The 18,238-nt window shown below is 64.5% G+C and overlaps 3 protein-coding genes across 3 annotated transcripts; 1 reads left to right on the top strand and 2 right to left on the bottom strand.

The window, feature by feature from the left end:
- Positions 1-784: 784 nt before the first annotated feature.
- Positions 785-3,365, bottom strand: FAU (FAU ubiquitin like and ribosomal protein S30 fusion). Its single transcript, XM_001512284.4, has 5 exons — positions 3,292-3,365; positions 3,091-3,173; positions 1,914-2,058; positions 1,469-1,524; positions 785-964 (listed from the first exon to the last, which is right to left on the bottom strand). The coding sequence occupies exons 2-5, from the start codon at positions 3,163-3,165 to the stop codon at positions 839-841; spliced, it is 402 nt and encodes a 133-aa protein (XP_001512334.1). The 5' UTR covers positions 3,166-3,173; positions 3,292-3,365; the 3' UTR covers positions 785-838.
- Positions 3,366-3,480: 115 nt separating this feature from the next.
- MRPL49 (mitochondrial ribosomal protein L49) lies at positions 3,481-9,022 on the top strand. The gene is made up of 3 exons (XM_029061417.2): positions 3,481-3,819; positions 8,098-8,222; positions 8,844-9,022. The coding sequence occupies exons 1-3, from the start codon at positions 3,558-3,560 to the stop codon at positions 8,988-8,990; spliced, it is 534 nt and encodes a 177-aa protein (XP_028917250.1). The 5' UTR covers positions 3,481-3,557; the 3' UTR covers positions 8,991-9,022.
- Positions 9,023-10,885: 1,863 nt separating this feature from the next.
- Positions 10,886-17,272, bottom strand: SYVN1 (synoviolin 1). Its single transcript, XM_029059081.2, has 16 exons — positions 17,181-17,272; positions 14,362-14,510; positions 14,138-14,230; positions 13,895-14,047; positions 13,698-13,746; positions 13,289-13,392; positions 13,077-13,203; positions 12,871-12,970; positions 12,704-12,769; positions 12,497-12,613; positions 12,244-12,404; positions 11,924-12,103; positions 11,739-11,846; positions 11,420-11,606; positions 11,144-11,292; positions 10,886-11,050 (listed from the first exon to the last, which is right to left on the bottom strand). The coding sequence occupies exons 2-16, from the start codon at positions 14,491-14,493 to the stop codon at positions 10,944-10,946; spliced, it is 1,833 nt and encodes a 610-aa protein (XP_028914914.1). The 5' UTR covers positions 14,494-14,510; positions 17,181-17,272; the 3' UTR covers positions 10,886-10,943.
- Between the last annotated feature and the right edge of the window lie 966 nt (positions 17,273-18,238).

The raw sequence follows: 18,238 nt of genomic DNA, 5'->3' as shown, positions 1-18,238 counted from the left end.
GCCAAGCACCGTTCTAAGCACTGGGGTAGATACAGGGTCATCAGGTTGATCCCTGTTTTACAGATGAAGTAACAGAGGTACTGAGAAGTCAAGTGACTTGCCCAAAGGTGGTAAGGTGACAGGTGGCAGAGCCGGGATTAGAACCCATGACCTCTGACACCTAAGCCCCCCTTTAGACCGTGAGCCCGCCGTTGGCCGGGGATTGTCTCTATCTGTTGCCAAATTGTACGTTCCAAGCACTTAGCATAGCGCTCTGCACATAGTAAGCACTCAATCCATGATTGAATCAATGAGGCCCCTGCTCTTTCCACTGAGCCACGCTGCTTCTCTAGCACTATGTGCAAGAACCGTATTAAGCCCTGGGGTCGATACAAGCTCATCTGATTGGACAGTCAGCGTCCAACCTGATTAATCTCTACCTCAGTGCTCAGAAGGGTGGCACAGAATAAGTGCTTATCAAGTACCATGATTACAGTATTATCATCACGAATAAATCCCACTTTACAGATGAGGTCATCTGTAAAATGGGGACTCAAACTACGAGCCCCACGTGGGACCACCTGATAGTCTTTTATCTACCCCAGTGCTTGGCACATGGCTTAAAGACCATTTTTATCATCATTATTTTTAAATAGGGATTGAGACTGTGAGCCCCACATGGGAAAGGGACCGTGTCCAAGCCGATTTCCTGTCCCCACTCCCTGTTGCGCTTATTCCCCTTCCGGCCAAATCGGAAGACTGCTCGCCCTCAAACAAAAGGCCAGAGCGAGGCAACGGGGGGGGGGGGTGTTTGAAAAGAACTTTATTGGGGACAGACGGACAAGGGACCACCGGGGATTTAGGAGTTGGCATTAGGACCCTTCTTCTTGCCGAAGGTGGGCACCACGTTGACGAAACGCCGGTTGTACTGCATCCGCCTCTTAGCGCGCCCCGTCTTCTTCTTCTTCTTTTCCTGTTTGGCCACCTGGGAGGGAAGGTGAAGAGTGAGCGGGTCGTCCCTCAGACACCCTTCGCCAGGGTCCGAGCTTTGCTCCTTTCCGTCCCGTGCGTCCCCCGTTCCCCCACGGAACCCAGAGGGAAGACGCCTAGAAAGAACGGAGGCTGGGCCGGGGACGGGCTTAGAACCCGGGGGCTCCATCGCTCCACGACCCGTCCCCCCCCCCGTCCCCAATTCCACGTAGAAGCAGCGGGGCTCGGCGGATAGAGCCCGGGCCGGGGCGTCAGGAGGAAGCGGGTTCTAATCCCAGCTCCGCCACGTGTCTGCTGGGTGACTCTGGGCACGTGACTTCGCTTACCTGGGGTCAGTCACCTCAGCCGAAAAACGGGGATTAAGAGGGCGAGTCCCGTGGGGGACAGGGACTGTGGTGTCCAACCCGATTAACCCGTATCTACCCCAGCGCTTAAGAACGGTGCTTGGCACACAGGAAGCGCTCAACAAATACCACAACTATTACATAGGAAGCCTCACCTTGGGCGTCTGGCCTCTCACTTTGCCGGCACGGGCCAGAGAACCATGGACTTTACCTGCGGAGCAGGGGGAGGAAAGGGAGAATATGTCAGAGAGATCCCTTGGCGGGCAGACCTACATTCCTCACAGCTGAGCTTTCAGCTCTCCGAAGGGCTCACGGGTCATTCAGGTTCCAGTCAGTCAACCGTGTTCATTTATTGAGCGCTTACCGTGCGCGGGACGCTGTACTGAGCGCTTGGGAGACTACGATATAACTGACGTTCCCGGCCCACGATGAGTAATCGGCCTGGGAATTCCCGATCCACATTTCACCGACCTGCCCCCTGCCCCACGAATTGACCCTCCGCGTTTTCAGTTGGCGAAAGGTGCCGCCACCGCGGCCCCGGTGATGAAAGAGGCCGGGTCCTCGGGGGGCCGCCCGCCCACCGGGGCTCCCCCGTTTTACCTCCCAGCATGCGGCCGACGACTTCCAAGGTGCAGAGGGCCTCCACCCCGCACTGGGCCAGGATGGCCTCATCTTCCAGGGGAGACCCTCCCAACAGCAGGACCTGGTCTTCGGCGGCGATGCCTTCTAACGACGCCACACGGGCCTGGGGAGAGAAAGACGGGCAGGTGAGAGGGAAACCCGCGACCACGGGCCCGGGGGGGGGGGTCAGAGGACGGGGGTTCTAATCCCGCTCCCGCCACTTGTCTGCTGGGGGACCTGGGGCCAGTCGCTTCACTTCTCTGGGCCTCAGTGACCTCATCTGGAAAACGGGGATGAAGACCGGGAGCCCCACGTGATGACCTTGTATCTACCCCAGCGCTTAGGAAAGTGGTCTGCACGCGGTAAGCGCCTCCGTGGCTCAGTGGAAAGAGCACGGGCTCTGGAGTCAGAGGTCATGAGTTCGAATCCCAGCTCTGCCACTTGTCTGTGTGACTGAGGGCAAGTCACTTCACTTCTCTGGGCCTCAGTGACCTCATCTGTAAAATGGGGATGAAGACTGGGAGCCCCACGTGGGACAACCTGATTCCCCTCTGTCTACCCCAGCGCTTAGAACAGTGCTCGGCACATAGTAAGCGCTTAACAAATACCAACATTATTATTATTGTCTGCTGCGTGACCTTGGGCAAGTCACTTCACTTCTCTGGGCCTCAGTTCCCTCATCTGTAAAATGGGGATGAAGACTGGGAGCCCCACGTGGGACCACCTGATTCCCCTGTGTCCACCCCCAGCGCTTAGAACAGTGCTGGGCACATAGTAAGCGCTTAACAAATACCAACATCATCATCAAATAGCCTTGTTACGATGACGACTCCTTCCTCTGTAAAATGGGGGTGGCGACTGGGAGCCCCACGTGGGGCAGGGGCGGTGTCCAGGGGCAGCAGAGGGGCAAGAGCCGGAGCTCGGGACTCCCAGGACGCGGGTTCGAATCCCGCCTCCGCCCCTCGTCGGCCGTGCGGCCTCGCCTCGCTGACCTCATCTGTAAAATGGGGATGAAGCCTGGGAACCCGGGGGGGGACGGGACGGGAAACACACCTCCTTACGGGGCCTGGCGCCGAGGAGGCGCTCAACAAATACCCCACTCTTGCATCCACCCCAGCGCTCGGGGCGGGAAGCGCTTAGCAAAGAGGATTATCACCTTGATCTGGGCGACGGTCTCCTGGCCGGTCACCTGGAGGGTGTGGAGGTCCCGGGCGCGGACGAAGAGCTGCATGATGGCGACTGCGGGGAGAGACGGCGGTGAGTGAGGGGAAGGGAAAGGAAAGAAAAGGAAAGGAAAAAGGGGCCGCCCCTCCGCTCCCCTCCCCTCCCCTCCCCGGAATCACCCAACCCCACCAACCCCGGCTCCCGCTGCCGCAGCCAAGATGGAGGCCAAAGAGAAAGAGGGAAGCGCCCCCCCCACCCCCGCGCACGTCCCCCTGCGGGATGACGTCACCGCGCAGCCCCCTCCAGCCAATGAGGGGAGGCGGCGGCCCCTCCGATCCCGCGCATGCGCGCTTCCCCCCTCCCTCCCCCGCGCCCCCTCCCCCGCGCGGACGTGATGACGCAGGAGGCCGTGCGTCTGCCCCGAGTGTGGTTCAGTCCCGACAAGCAGCGCGGCGGGAGATGGCCCGGTCGTTGTCCTTGGCGTCGGTGTGGGTGCGAGGAGGCCTGCGTGGGCGGCGGGGCTTTGGGCCGGGGCTTCCCGGGGGAGGCCCCCGCTCAGAGGCTCCCGGGCCGCCGGCGGCGTCGACGTCGACCTACCCCGGCGTGGTGGAGTCGGAGTCGGACTACCGGTTCGTGGAGCGGCTGATCCCCCCGATGGCGGTGCCGCGGCCCCCGCCGCACCCCGGCTACCCCACGCCCAGCGGCTGGCGGCCTCCCTCCGGTGAGCGGGGCCCGGCGGGCGCGGCCCGACTCGAGGACTCGTCACCGGGGAACGCGCTGGGCGCCTCCTACGCGCCGAGCACCGCTCTGAGCGCCGGGGCGGGTACCGGCTCATCGGGGGGGGGGGGGCGGTCCCCCGTGGGGCTCCCCGTCTGCATCCCCATTTTGCAGAGGAGGTCACGGAGGCGCAGAGACGTGAAGCGGCTCGCCCAAGGTCACCCGGCTGACAAGTGGCGGAGCTGGGATTCGAACCCCTGACCTTTGGTATTTGTTAAGAGCTTACTATGTGCCGAGCACTGTTCTAAGCGCTGGGGGAGATACAGGGTCATCAGGGGGTCCCCCGTGAGGCTCACAATCTTCATCCCCATTTGACAGATGAGGAAGCTGAGGCCCAGAGAAGTGAAGCGACTCGCCCAAGGTCACCCGGCTGACAAGTGGCGGAGCTGGGATTAGAACCCCTGACCTTTGTTTGTTTGGTATTTGTTAAGCGCTGACTCTGGGCCGAGCCCTGTTCTAAGCGCTGGGGGAGATCCAGGGTCATCAGGGGGTCCCACGGGAGGCTCACAGTCTTCATTCCCATTTGACAGATGAGGGAACTGAGGCCCAGAGAAGTGAAGCGACTCGCCCAAGGTCACCCGGCTGACAAGTGGCGGAGCTGGGATTCGAACCCCTGACCTTTGTTTGGTATTTGTTAAGCGCTTACTATGTGCCGAGCACTGTTCTAAGCGCAGGGGGAGATACAGGGTCATCAGGGGGTCCCCCGTGAGGCTCACAATCTTTATCCCCATTTGACAGATGAGGTCACTGAGGCCCAGAGAAGTGAAGCGACTCGCCCAAGGTCACCCGGCTGACAAGTGGCGGAGCTGGGATTCAAACCCCTGACCTTTGTTTGGTATTTGTTAAGCGCTTACTATGTGCCGAGCACTGTTCTAAGCGCTGGGGGAGATACGGGGTCATCAGGTCGCCCCACGGGAGGCTCCCAGTCTTCATCCCCATTTTCCAGATGAGGAAACTGAGGCCCAGAGAAGTGAAGCGACTCGCCCAAGGTCACCCGGCTGACAAGTGGCGGAGCTGGGATTCGAACCCCTGACCTTTGTTTGGTATTTGTTAAGCGCTGACTATGTGCCGAGCACTGTTCTAAGCGCTGGGGGAGATACGGGGTCATCAGGTCGCCCCACGGGAGGCTCACAGTCTTCATCCCCATTTTCCAGATGAGGAAACTGAGGCCCAGAGAAGTGAAGCGACTCGCCCAAGGTCACCCGGCTGACAAGTGGCGGAGCTGGGATTAGAACCCCTGACCTTTGTTTGGTATTTGTTAAGCGCTTACTATGTGCCGAGCACTGTTCTAAGCGCTGGGGGAGATACGGGGTCATCAGGTCGCCCCACGGGAGGCTCCCAGTCTTCATCCCCATTTTCCAGATGAGGAAGCTGAGGCCCAGAGAAGTGAAGTGACTCGCCCACAGTCACCCGGCTGACAAGTGGCAGAGCCGGGAGTCGAACTCATGACCTCCGACTCCCCAGCCCGGGCTCTTTCCACTGAGCCCCGTGGCTTCTAGAGCCCGGGCCTGGGTTCTAATCCCGCTCCCGCCACTTGCCTGCTGTGGGGCCTTGGGGGAGTCGCTTCATTTCCCTGGGCCTCAGTGACCTCATCTGGAAAATGGGGATGGAGACTGGGAGCCCCACGTGGGACAGGGAGTCGATTGGGTCGTATCCACCCCAGCGCTTAGTACAGTGTCTGGCCCACAGAAAGCGCTTAAATACCCCAATTATTATTTGGAGCCTAATAAATACCCCAATTATTACTATTACTGAAGAGCCACTTCTGGGAGTCCGAAGAACTTGGGTTCTCTTCCCGGCCTTGCCACTCGCTCATGCATCAGAACCTGGGTTCTAATCCCGGCTCCCACGACGACTCTGCTGTGGGACCTTGGGCGAGTCTAGTGTGGACTGTGAGCCCGTCGTTGGGCAGGGATCGTCTCGCTCTGTTGCCGAATTGACCGTTCCGAGCGCTTAGTACGGTGCTCCGCACAGGGCAAGCGCTCAGTAAATACGATTGAAAGAATGAAGTCATTTGACTTCTCTGTGCCTCATTGCCTTCATCTGCAAAATGGGGGTTAAGACCGTGAGCCCCCTGCGGGACAGGGACTCTGTGTCCAACCGGATTACCTTGGCTCCACCTCGGCGCTTAGTACGGTGCCCGGCGTATCGTAAGCACTTAACGGTTATTCATTCGGTCGTGTTTATCGAGCCATTACTGTGCGCAGAGCACTGTCCTGGGCTCTCGGGAGAGTCCAATAACAGAGTTGGTTGACGGGTTCCCCTCCCCCCAACAAGCCGGTTAGTGTAGAGGGGGCTAAATAAATGCCACATAGGTGCCGTGGGTCTGAGGAAGGGGGTGAATAAGAGGTGTAAATCCAAAACCGGGAGGACACAGAAGGGTAGGGCTGAGCGTGGGCTCGACATCGAGGGCTTAAAGGAGGCAGAGTCGTTCATTCGTATTTATTGAGCGCTCACCTTGTGCAGAACACCGTACCAAGCGACTGGAGCGCGTTAGCTATGCCGGAACGAGAGCTAGAGAAGGGGAAATGAGGGCAGAGCGGGAGGAAGGTTGTTTTTTGGGGGAGGTGTGATTTTTTCCGGGAGCTCATCACGCCCTGCCCGAAAACCAAACACGGATCCTGGAGCAAATTAAACCCAAAGAGGCGTTTGGAAGGTCAGGTGACTCGGCTTAGGTGAGCATGTTTGGGCCACGTCATCGGGAGGACCGATTCTCTGGAGAAGACACTCGTGCTGGGAGAAGTCCAGGGAGAAGCCCGGCAGCGAGACGGATAGAGGCCGTGACAGCGATAACGGAAGAACCGTTGGAAAGGTTGCGGATCACGGCGGAGGACGGGACGTTCTGGAGAGGGTCCATCCGTGGAGTCGCTGTGAATCGGAAGCGACTCGATGGCCCTTAATAATAACGATTTGAAGGCGGGGAGAGTGGCCCTCAAACATGGAGGAGGGAGGGTTTGGGCAAGGGGGTCAGCGGTGAGATGCATTCATCCATTCGATCCTATTTATTAAGCATTTACTGTGTGCAGAGCACTGTACCAAACGCTTGGCAAAGTACAGTATGCAAGACGGAGGTAGGGTGAGTAACAATCATAATTAGGGTATTTGTTCAGCGCTTACTATGGGTCAAGCGCTTTTGTCAGCGTTGGGATGGATACAAGGTAGGTTGTCTCACGTCGGGCTCAGTCTTAATCTTTCACTCTGCCTTTCCACTGAGCCACAGAGAAGCAGCGTGCCTCACTGGAAAGAGGGCGGGCTGGGGAGTCAGAGGTCATGGGTTCGAATCCCCGCTCTGCCACTTGCCAGCTGGGTGACTGTGGGCAAGTCACTTCGCTTCTCGGTGCCTCAGTGACCTCATCTGGAAAATGGGGATTAACTGAGCGCCTCACGTGGGACAGCCTGATTACCTTGTATCTCCCCCAGCGCTTAGAACAGTGCTCAGCACATAGTAAGCGCCTAACCGACTCCAACGTTATTATTATTCATCCCCATTTTACAGATGAGGTAACTGGGGTACAGAGAAGTGAAGCGACTTGCCCAAGGTCACACAGCAGACAAGCGGCGGCGCCGGGATTAGAACCCACATCCCCTGTCTCGTGAACCCTGACCGTAGGCGGGGAGGAGGGGCCCCACCACCTGCAAACCGGACACGATGCTCCTTTTCCCGGGTCTCCCCGGACCGCTTGGGCCCCAAGGGAGGGAGACTGAGGCCGGCGGGGCTTTGTGCGTGCAGGCTTGGGCCCCAAGACCGTCCGGTGCATCAGAGAGCCTGAGCGCCCCGTTTCTTATCCCCCCCGAGATGGGGAAGGAGCAAGGGGGGAGGGGGAACAGCACTGCACGAAAGAGACTGGTGATAATAATAATGTTGGTATTTGTTAAGCGCTTACTCTGTGCGGAGCACCGTTCTAAGCGCTGGGGTAGACATAGGGGAATCAGGTTGTCCCACGTGGGGCTCACAGTCTTCATCCCCATTTTACAGATGAGGTAACAGGCCCAGAGAAGTTGTGACTTGCCCACAGTCACACGGCTGACAAGTGGCAGAGCTGGGATTCGAACTCATGACCTCTGACTCCAAAGCCCGTGCCACTGAGCCACGCTGCTTCTCAGTAGGTCCTACTGGGGGTCCTACTGGTAGGTCCTACCGGGGTCAACCGGGGGGGGGGGGGGGCTCGGGGAGCTGGCTAACGGCGGGCGTGTCTGCGTGCGTGTCCTTCCTCCGTCACAGACCCGCCCCCCGACCTCCCTTACTTCATTCGACGCTCCCGGATGCACAACGTGCCCGTGTACACAGACGTAACCCACGGCAACCGGCAGATGACGGTCATCCGCAAGGTGGAGGGGGATATCTGGGTGAGCGGCGGGGGCCGGCGGGGGCCGGGGCCGCCCCGATGCCGTCCCGGGGGCTCGGGGTGGCCGAGTGGGGAGAGCGCGGGGCTGGGCGGTGGGAGACCTGGGTCCTAATGGCTGAGGATTCCCTGCGCCCGAGGAGGAAATCCTTTTCCCCCGCCCCTTCCCCTCGATGGAGAGCCCCCGGAGGGCTGGGGAATCTGACCTGCCCGGTGCTCGGCCCCCGGTACGCGCCTGACCGCCCCGGCAACTGGGACGGTAGAAGCAGCGTGGCCTAATGGCTAGAGCCCGGGCTTAGGGGTCAGAAGGCCCCGGTTTCTAATCCCGGCTCCGCCGCTCGTCTGCCGCGTGACCTCAGTCGAGTCACTTGACCTCTCTGGGCCTCGGTTCCCTTAAAACGGGGGTGAGGACGGCGAGCCCCGCGTGGGGCAGGGTCCGTGTCCGACCTGATCAACTCGGATCCGTCCCGGCGCTCGGTACGGCGCTCGGCCCCAGGCAAGCGCCTACCACGTCCAATTATCGTCATTACGGGTCAGGCGAGGCCGGGTGAGGGTTTAGACCGGAGTGCGGCTTGTCCCGTCGCCCGCGTGTCCTCAGCACGGCTTCCCTCCCCTACAACGGCAGGCGCTGCAGCGGGACGTGGAGGAGTTTCTGAGCCCTCTGATGGGAAAGACGCCGGTCACGCAGGTCAACGAGATGACGGGGACCCTGCGCATCAAAGGCTTCTGGGACCAGCAGCTCAAGGACTGGCTCCTGGAGAAGGGTTTCTGAGGGGGCCGCATTAAAGCCTCACAGACAACCTGCCTGCCGAGTGGTCGGGCCGGGCCGGGCCGGGCCGCCTGTCCACCCCTTTGTCCGCCTCGACCGCCGACTGGGGCCACTGGGAACGGGGGACGGCCCAGAGCCGGGAGCGTGGGGTCCGAGTCCCGGGAGGCAGGAAGGAGCGAGCGAGCGGGCGGACGCCCGGGGGGCGAGGAAGGAGGAGGGCCGGGCTCGGGCCGGGGTCCGGCCCGGTGCCTGCCGGGACACGCGGTTGACTGGTGCGGGAGAGGGGGAACCGCTGACCGAGGGGACGTCGGAGACAACAAGGGTGGGGTCGGGGGACCCAGAGTGGAGGAACGGAAGATGGGGTGGGGGGGTCTTGTGAGGGTTTTTGTTGTTTAATTAGTACGGTATTGGTTAAGCGCCGGGACGGATACAAGCTAATCGGTTCTGACGCAGTCCCGATCCCCATTTTACAGATGAGGGAACCGAGCTCGGGCGTAGCGACTCGTCCGAGGCCACGCGGCAGACCCCGGCGGAGCCGGGATCGGAACCCAGGTCCTCCGACTCCCAGGCCCGGGCTCTCATCACTAGGCCACGTTGCGTCTCCGATCGTGTTTAACAGTCGAGAGCGGAGAGCGAGAGGGACGTCCTTTTCCCCTCCGCGTGCCTCGGCCGCTTCCATTTCCCCAACCGTCCGGCTCGAGGGAGGGATTGTCCCGTTCCGGAGTCCAGCTTTGCCCCTACCTGGCAGGCCGGAAGCAACGCGGCTCTCTTCCCAGAACCCTCTATTGCCTCCATCCGTGGACCCGCTTCCGAGACCCCGTTCCTCACCTCCTCCGGCGGCCCCCCGGGCCGACAGGGAGGCAAGCGGGAGCGCCCGCCACCCACCCACCCCGCTAACTTCTGGTCATGGTCCACGCCCAAGCGCGGAACGGGGTCCGATTTTTACGGGTCACACGCAGGCAGGGGGAAGAGCAGTGGCGGGGGGGGGGGGGGGGGGGGAACCCCCACTTTCTCGGCCCGGGCCGGGTGGAGGTCTCTTCCGCTCCCGCCACTTCGGTCCACTCCAGCCCACCCAGGTTAAAGGGTTTAAGGACGCAGGCGAAGCCAAAAGCCGAGGGAGAGGAGGTTTCAGCGGCTCGGGCAGGAGCCCGGGGGGACGCCGGGCGGGCGGCTCCGCCCCCCCTCGCCCCCCCACGGCCCCTAAGGCCGCTTGGCCCCCGAGCGAGGAGGGGAAGGGGGCGGAGGAGCCGAGGGACGCCGCGTCATCCATCCGCCACCACCTTTAATGCAAGTTTTTATTGTGGCTGTATATACAATTTAAGCTATTAAAATTTGTACAATATTTACAAATTAAATAATCCGAAACTGTCACCTAAATTCTGTAACACACAACTGAGGGAGGGGAAGGGGAGTAGGAAGGAGGTGGGGGGGGGGGCAGAGGGTCAATCCCCGCCCCCTCCCCCCCCATCCCCCATCCCCGCAACTGCATAACCTCCTCTCGACCTGGAGAAACCAACTGTGACCTTCCTTCTGGCCTGGGGCCCGGGCGGTCAGTAAAGTAGAGGGGCGGGGGGCGGAGAGCAAACCCTTCTTCCGTTAGTTAACCAAAGTCAGCGGCGGGATGGCCCCATCCTCCAAAACCGAGCCGAGGAGCGGCGGCGGCCATCTGGTCCGGGGGGGTCCCCTGTCGGCGGCCGGTCCGCCCGCCGGCCCCAGGCACTCGTTTCCCTGAGATGCGTGTGCTCGCCCGCGAGAGGCGGGCACGTGCCCGGGGACCTGGGCCGGGGGAGCCGGCGGGGCGGGGGCCTCCCCGCCCCAGGCCACACCTAATACCTTCGGCGCCCCGGCCCCCCGCCCTCCCGCCCCCTCCCCGCCGGGCGGCCGCGGGGCGGGCCGAGGGAGCCGGCGGGCCGCCGCGGGGGCGGGAGGTAGAGGGGGCCCAGGGGAGAGGCCGGGTCAGTGGGAGACGGGAGACCCCAGTTTCTGCAGCCGCCGGCGGCGGAGCTCCTCCGTGTCGGGCTCTCCGTCTTCCGTCGCCGCCTCCGCGCCCGGCCCCTCCGACGCTACGGCGGTCCGGGGGTCGGGGGTCAGGTGGGACGCCGCCTCCCCCCCGCCCCCCCTCCTCTCCCCGCCCGAGGGGAGGGGACGCGGCTCACCGGGTGGCGGGGGCGTGGTCCGGGCCGGCTCGGAGGGCGGGGGCTCGGACCCGGCGGAGGGGGTGGCCGCCTCAGAGCTGGGCACGCTGGAGGAGGCGGAGGCGACCGTGGCCGCCGTGGGGCCGGGTGGGGCCGGGGGCCGGGGGGGCCTGCGGGAGGGACGACCACGCGGAGGTTGGGGGCGGGACGGATCCCCCCCCCTCCCCGCCCCCGGCCCGGACCCCAGCCGCCCGCGGTCCCGTCCCCCCGCCCCTCCATCCATCCCCGAGCGCTGACCCGAGGGAGGCGAGCACGGTGAGGTACTGGTTGATCTGCAGCATGGCGGCGTCCAGCAGGGTGTGGATGTTGCGCAGGCTCTGCAGCCGGGCCTCCAGGTGCTGGCGCTCGTGGCCCTCCAGGGCCCGCAGCTCCTCGGCCGTCAGCCCCGCGAAGCCCGCCGGGGGCACGGGCATCGGGGGGAACCCTGGGGGGGGGGGTGGGGGCGGGCCGGCGGGGGGCCGTGAGGGGCGGGGCCCCCGCTCGGCCCGGCCCGCCCCGGCCGACCCCTCCGCCTCCCCGGGCCGCCCGCCCGCCCGCTTCCCCGGGCTCCGCTTACCGAAGGGCGGGGGCAGCGGGACGCTCATCCAGGGCGGGGGGAAGGGGAAGCCCGGCGGCGCGGGGGGCTGGTCGGGGGCGGCCGTGCCGCCGCCTCGTGGGGCGGTCGCTGGGGGAGGGAGCGCGCACGCAGGTTAGGGGGGCGACGCCGGGACTCCAGGTGCCCCCCGTCGCCGGCCGGCGGACCGGGCCCCCCTCCCCGCCCCTCCAGAGGCCGCCCCCCGCCCCCCCGGTCCGGCTCACCCGCGGCGGAGGGGGCGGCGGCGTCGGCGGCGCCGCTGGGGGGCGGCGCCGGGGGGAAGGGGCCCATGGGAGGCCACAGGGGGAACATGCCCGGAGGAAAGGGAGGCAGGAGGCCTTGGGGGACTGCGGAGAGACGGAGAGAGACGGGGGGACGGCTCTGAGGGCGAGGCCGCGACCGCCGCCCCCGTGGCCCCCATCGTCCCCGGGGCCTGAGCCGAGCCTCCCCCGCCCCCCCCCCCCCCCCCGGGGTCCCGGAGGCTTACAGTTGGGGGGCTGAGGCAGCAGCGGGGGCTGCGGGGGAGCCTGGGGCCCCGGCTCCGGGGGCTCGGGGGGCGGCTGCGACTGGGCCGGGAGCGACGCCCGCAGGACGTCCATGCGGCAGGTGGGGCACGTCTGCTGCCGCTGGAACCAGGAGCGCAGGCAGCTGCGGGGGCATCGCCGGTGGGCACGCTGGGCGCGGCCCCCACCCCCTTCCTCTCCCGCCCGGCCGCCCGGCCGCCCGCCCGGCCCCCGCACCTGGTGTGGAAGATGTGGTTGCAGGGCAGCCGCTTGGCTCCGGCCACCATCTCCTCCCGGCAGATGATACACACGTTGTCCGTGGCCTGGAGCTCCTCGGGGGTGGCGTCCGGGTACCTGGGGGGGGGGGGCGACACGGGGGTCAAGGGGGGCCGGGGGGAGGGGCGGGGGGAGAGGGAGGGCCGCCGGGGGGGCCCGGACACTCACAGGGTGTTCATATTGCGGATGGCCCGGCGGGACATGATGGCGTCCGTGACCGCTTTCTTGAACTGCCTGGAACGAGAGGCGGGAGTCGGGGGGCGGCTGTGAGGGCTTTTGGGGGGGGGGGGGCGGCGGGGAGATGGGGGTGCAGGGGGTGGGGGGCGCGAGCTCACCTCATGGCCAGGTACATGGGCCGGATGGCAAAGAGGGGAAACGTGTGCACCTTGATCATGATGGTCATGAAGGCCATGTAGAGCAGGACCTTGATAAAGCCTGCGGGGAGGAAGGGAGGGAGGGAAGGAAGGAAGGGAGGCCGGTGGCCGGGGGACCCGCCGGCGGCGGGAGAGAGGAGGGGGCCGGGGGGGGGGGGTGTCCCCACCTGTGAAGAGCTCCGTGTACAGCATGTACACGGCTTTGTTGTCCCACGGGTTCTCGCTCTGGAGGTCGATGGAGTGCAGCACGTACTTGATGAAGACGGTGAGGACCATGGTCATCAGGATGGCGTACTGCGCAACGGGAGGAGGGGGGTCCTCAGCGGGCGTCCGGGGCCCCGGCCCCCCGGCCCCCGCCGCCCGGGTGCGGGGTCCTCACCTCGAAGCCGAAGACGAGCTGCACGGAGGCCCCGCGGGTCAGGATGCTGTGGTAGGCGTGACTGACGAACAGGAAGTCCAGCACCCCGAGGAGGACCACGAGAGCTGCACGAGGCGGACGGACACCGGGCTGGGGGGGGCCGGGGGCGGCCGACCCCCGGGGGAGGGGGGGGAGGGGGGCGGGGACGCCGAGGCCCCCCGGGGGCCGGGCGGGCCCGACCCCAGGAAGCAGCTGAGGGCAGGCGGACGGTTAGGGGGCTCTCGGGCGGAACGGGGCGGGAGGAGGGACGCAAATCAGCTTCTCAAATTATCTTTCCTGCCCAGCTGCGGACCCTCGCCGGAGGGTGGCTGCCGCCCCCGGGGGAGACCCTGCCTCCCCCCCGCCCGCCGCCCCGCGGACGGCCACTCACAGACTATGCGGCAGTGGAAGAGCCACGAGATGTTGGGGCTACGCTCCATCTGCGGGGGGGACGGGGATGCAGGAGGAGAGAGACACGCGCCCACGGACAGGCGCCCGTCACGGCCGGGCCTCCTCCCTCCTTCCCCCGATCCTCCCTCGATCCCTCCCCGCCTCCCTCCGGCCGCGGCCGGCCCCGGCCCCACTCACGAAGTCCACCCGGTCCTCGGCCAGCCAGTGGAAGCACTTGAGGAAGAGGAGGAGGGTGAAGAGGGCGACGAAGCGGGGGCTGAAATCGTCCCGGAAGACGGTGAAGGCCAGGCAGGTCTCGGTGACGGCGTACCAGGAGCGCTCCAGGAGGTGCTGCGCGACCGGGACGGGGCTCACGGGGGCTCGGGGACGGCCGCTCCCTCCCGGCTGCCCCCCCGGCCCCCGCCCTCCGCCCGGCCTCACCTCCATCTCGGCGGCCCGCAGCTGCCCGAAGAACACCTTGCCCATCACCTTGCCCAGGAGGAAGACGAGGACGAAGGCCTGGATGTAGAGGACCTGAGAGGCGGGGGGACGGGGAGGCTGCGTCCGGCCGGAAGCCGCGGAGGGCGACCGCTCCCGCCCCCCCCCAACCGGCGCCCCCCCCCACCCCCCTCCCGGCCCCTCCCCGCCCCCCGCCCGGGACTCACGGCCATGCTGGGGCTAGACTTGGTGAGGTACACCACCGTCGGGTAGAACTGGTGCTTGAGGTAGTAGGCGTGGGCCACCACGGCCCCCGTCAGCGCCAGGCTGGCCGCCATCATCACCGCCGTGCGGAACATGGCCCCGGCCCGCAGACCTGGGGGGAGGGGAAGGCCCCCGTCGGGGGCGGGGTCGGCGCCCGGCGGAGCCCCAGGGGCCGGTCCCGACCCGCCCGCCCTCCCCCGACGGGCTGCCCTCCTGGCGGAAACGCGGCTGTGGCGGGGAGATGAGGATGATGATGAGAAGAATTTCGGTCTATGTTTAGCGCGTACTATGTGCCAAGCCCTGTTCTAAGTGCTGGGTAGATACAAGGTAAACGGGCTGTCCCATATGGGGTTCACCGTCCTCTTCCCCATTGTCCAGACGGGGCAACTGAGGCCCAGAGAAGCGACTTGCCCACAGTCACACAGCTGACGCGTGGCAGAGCCGGGATTAGAACCCACGACCTCCGTCTCCCAAGCCCGGGCTCCTTCCACTGAGCCACGCTGCTTCTCTTCGGGAGGCGGGGGCCCCGGGCCGTGGGGCGGGGGGCCCCGGCCGGGCCCGCCGTACCCCACGCTCCGCACGGAAGACGGTGACGACAACTATCGCGCTCGTAAAGCACTTCCCGTGCGCCAAGCCCCGTCCTAGACACGAGCTAGTCGGGTTGGGCGCCGTCCCTGTCCCCCGTGGGGCTGACGCTCTTCAGCCCCATTTTCCGGATGAGGGAACCGAGGCCCAGAGAAGTGAAGCGACTGGCCCCAGGTCACACAGCGCAGACCCTGGGGAGGTTCTGTGATTAGAACCCAGCTCCTTCGGACACCCGGGCCCCGGCTGCTGGGCCACGCTCCTTTCAGCGCAGACGGCCACGTTGGGGTCCGGGGGCGGGGAAGGGGTCAGGAGGGCTCAACACCCCCCCCCCCCCGGCCCCCGACCCGAGGGGCCGCCGGACACGACCCCAAGGTGACGGGTGCAGATGCTCCCCGGGAGCGCGGAGATCCGGGATGGGAGAGATGGGGTCCAAGCCCCCCCCGTCTCCTTCCCGCTCGACGGTCCAGCCGGAACGGGGCCGAGGAACCTCCGAGCTGCTGCGGCGGGAGCCGGGGGAGGAGGCTCCGGGGCTCCGGGCCCGAACCCCGCGCCGGCCGTGGGATCGATGGCTTCCCCTCCTGGGAGGCAGATGACGGGCCCGTCCCCGCGTTTCCGGGAACGGAGATTTCTGGCTTCTTCTGGCGGGCGCCGGAGCGGGCGCCGAGGAGCCGGACCCCGTCCGGACCGGACCGTCCCGGCGGGGCCCCCGGGGGGCAGGTGCGGCCTCCTGCTCTCGGCCCCCCCGAAGAAGGCCGGGGCGGACGCTCGGCTCTCCCTTCCCCTCAGCCCTCTGCTCATTTGGATAGATTTTTATTACCCTATTTATTTTGTTAATGAGGTGTCCATCCCCTCGATCCTATTTATCGCTATTGTTTTAATGAGATGTAAATCCCCTCGATTCTATTTATCGCTATTGTTTTAACGAGATGTAAATCCCCTCGATTCTATTTATCGCTATTGTTTTAAGGAGACGTACATCCCCTCGACTCTATTTATCGCTATTGTTTTTGTCCGTCTGTCCCGATTAGACCGTGAGCCCGTCGTTGGGCAGGGACTGTCTCTATCTGTTGCCCAGTTGACCATTCCAAGCGCTCAGTCCGGTGCTCTGCACACAGAGAAGCAGCGTGGCTCAGTGGAAAGAGCGCGGGCTTGGGAGTCAGAGGTCACGGGTTCTAATCCCGGCTCCGCCGCTCGTCAGCCGTGTGACCTTGGGCAAGTCACTTCACTTCTCTGGGCCTCGGTTACCTCATCTGTAAAATGGGGATGAAGACTGTGAGCCCCACATGGGACAACCTGATCACCTTGTCTCCCCCCGCGCTTAGAACAGTGCTTTGCACATAGTGAGCGCTTATCAAGTACCACAATTATTATAGTAAGCGCTCAATAAATACTACTGAATGAAATACTACTGAAGGGAGGGGGAGATGGAGGGATGAAAAGGGCGCTAACTCACCCTCCCCACCCCCTGCCACGTCCCCTTCCCACGTCTACGCAGAATTGTCCATTCCAAGCGCTCGGTACGGTGCTCGGCACATAGTAAGCGCTCAATAAATACTCTTGAATGAAACACTATTGAAGGGCTGGAGAGATGGAGGGATGAAAAGGGCGCTGACCCACCCTCCCCACCCCCTGCCACGTCCCCTTCCCACGTCTGCTCAGAATTATCCATTCTAAGCGCTTAGTACGGTGCTCTGCACAGAGTAAGCGCTCAATAAATACTCTTGAATGAAACACTATTGAAGGGCTGGAGAGATGGAGGGATGAAAAGGGCGCTAACCCCCCCTCCTCCCCACCCCCGGCCACGTCCCCTCTCCACGTCTGCTCAGAATTGTCCGTTCCGAGCGCTTAGTCCAGTGCCCTGCACGTAGTGAGCGCTCAATAAACACTCTTGAATGAAATACTATTGAAGGACTGGAGGGATGAAGAGGGGGCTAAACCCGCCCCCCCATCTCCCCACGTCTGCTCAGAGTTGTCGGTTCCGAGCGCTCAGTCCAGTGCTCTGCACGTAGGAGGGGCTCAGTCAATAGCCCCGACGGGATGAATGAATGAATGAATGAATGAATGAATGAATGGAGGTTCCCCAACTGCCCCTGCCTCTCCTCCCCTCCCCCTCCCCCCAGTCTTTCCCAGAATCCTTTGCCCGGGCCCCGTCAGCCCGCCGCGGTCCGTGGCGCTTGGGGCGGACCCCGTCACTCACCGGGATCCCGGACCCTCGCGCGGCGGCGGCGGCGGCGGCGGCGGCTCCCACGGGTGACAGCGGCGCGGCGCCCCCCGGCCCCGACTCGACCCGCCCGCCGGAACTGCCAGGACGGGACACGTCACTTCCGGCGCGGCGCCGCCGGCGGGGGGAGGGGCCGGACCGTACCAACGGCTCCGCGCGCGCGCCACGACGACCCCCCCCCCGCCCCCCGAAGGGAGACCGCAGCCCCCCGGGCTCCGTGCGGGCTTCGAGACGGAGGGCGATTAGAGCGGGAGAGGTGGTCGGGCCGCCCTTTACGGGGACCCCGGCGGAGCGCCGCCCGTCGGCCCCCCCCGCCCCGCCCACCGACATGGTGGCGTCCAGGGCGACGGTTCGGACGCAACCAAATGGACGGCGCGGGCCTCCCCTGTGGGGGCGCAGTGGTACAGTCCGCCGCCCAGACCACTTGGGGGCGGGGGGGGGGAGAAGACGGGAACTTTAGAGACCAACTAAACCTCGAGGACTTGAGAGGAAGAGGAGAAGTGAAAAACTATGTGTAGAACACCCTGCTCGAGGAAGTCGAATTGGTCTCTTTGGGAGATGAGAGGCTCCCGCCTCCGATGCGGAATTGGCTCCCCTCTCCCCCCCCCCCGGGAGTTGCGTGGAGTGAGGTGGGTCCCCGTGGCTGCCGTCGATTGGTCGAGACAGAGGAACGCGGACCAATCATAAAATTCCCTCCAGCCGACCAATGGGGGCAGAGGGAGGAGGGGTCGTCATCTGTTGTTAGGGGCGGAGCTGGGCTGGACTCCGGACCCCCTCTCTCTTTAGTTATCTATTAATAACCATAATGTTGGTATTTGTTAAGCGCTTACTATGTGCAGAAAACACTGTTCTAAGCGCTGGGGTGGACACGGGAATCAGGTTGTCCCACGTGGGGCTCACGGTCTTCATCCCCATTTTACAGATGAGGGAACTGAGGCCCAGAGAAGTGAAGTGACTTGTCCACAGTCACACAACTGACAAGTGGCAGCGGCGGGATTCGAACCCATGACCTCTGACTCCCCAGCCCGGGCTCT

This window comes from Ornithorhynchus anatinus, chromosome 3, assembly GCF_004115215.2.
Source record: "Ornithorhynchus anatinus isolate Pmale09 chromosome 3, mOrnAna1.pri.v4, whole genome shotgun sequence".
Classification (NCBI taxonomy): domain Eukaryota; kingdom Metazoa; phylum Chordata; class Mammalia; order Monotremata; family Ornithorhynchidae; genus Ornithorhynchus; species Ornithorhynchus anatinus.
Note: the sequence above shows the minus strand (reverse complement) of the source record. Positions and strands in the feature narration are given on the sequence as shown.

Excerpts from the sequence above, each read along its gene's own strand:
- FAU (XM_001512284.4), bottom strand. The coding sequence starts at position 3,165 with ATGCAGCTCTTCGTCCGCGCCCGGGACCTCCACACCCTCCAGGTGACC. Across the intron at positions 2,059-3,090 it reads AGACCGTCGCCCAGATCAAG|GCCCGTGTGGCGTCGTTAGA; the intron begins GTGATAATCCTC and ends TTCTCTCCCCAG. Across the intron at positions 1,525-1,913 it reads CGTCGGCCGCATGCTGGGAG|GTAAAGTCCATGGTTCTCTG; the intron begins GTAAAACGGGGG and ends CCTGCTCCGCAG.
- MRPL49 (XM_029061417.2), top strand. The coding sequence starts at position 3,558 with ATGGCCCGGTCGTTGTCCTTGGCGTCGGTGTGGGTGCGAGGAGGCCTG. Across the intron at positions 3,820-8,097 it reads CGGCTGGCGGCCTCCCTCCG|ACCCGCCCCCCGACCTCCCT; the intron begins GTGAGCGGGGCC and ends CCTCCGTCACAG. Across the intron at positions 8,223-8,843 it reads AGGTGGAGGGGGATATCTGG|GCGCTGCAGCGGGACGTGGA; the intron begins GTGAGCGGCGGG and ends CTACAACGGCAG.
- SYVN1 (XM_029059081.2), bottom strand. The coding sequence starts at position 14,493 with ATGTTCCGCACGGCGGTGATGATGGCGGCCAGCCTGGCGCTGACGGGG. Across the intron at positions 11,607-11,738 it reads CCCGCTGCCCCCGCCCTTCG|GGTTCCCCCCGATGCCCGTG; the intron begins GTAAGCGGAGCC and ends CCCCCCCCCCAG. Across the intron at positions 11,293-11,419 it reads ACCGTGCTCGCCTCCCTCGG|GCCCCCCCGGCCCCCGGCCC; the intron begins GTCAGCGCTCGG and ends TCCCTCCCGCAG.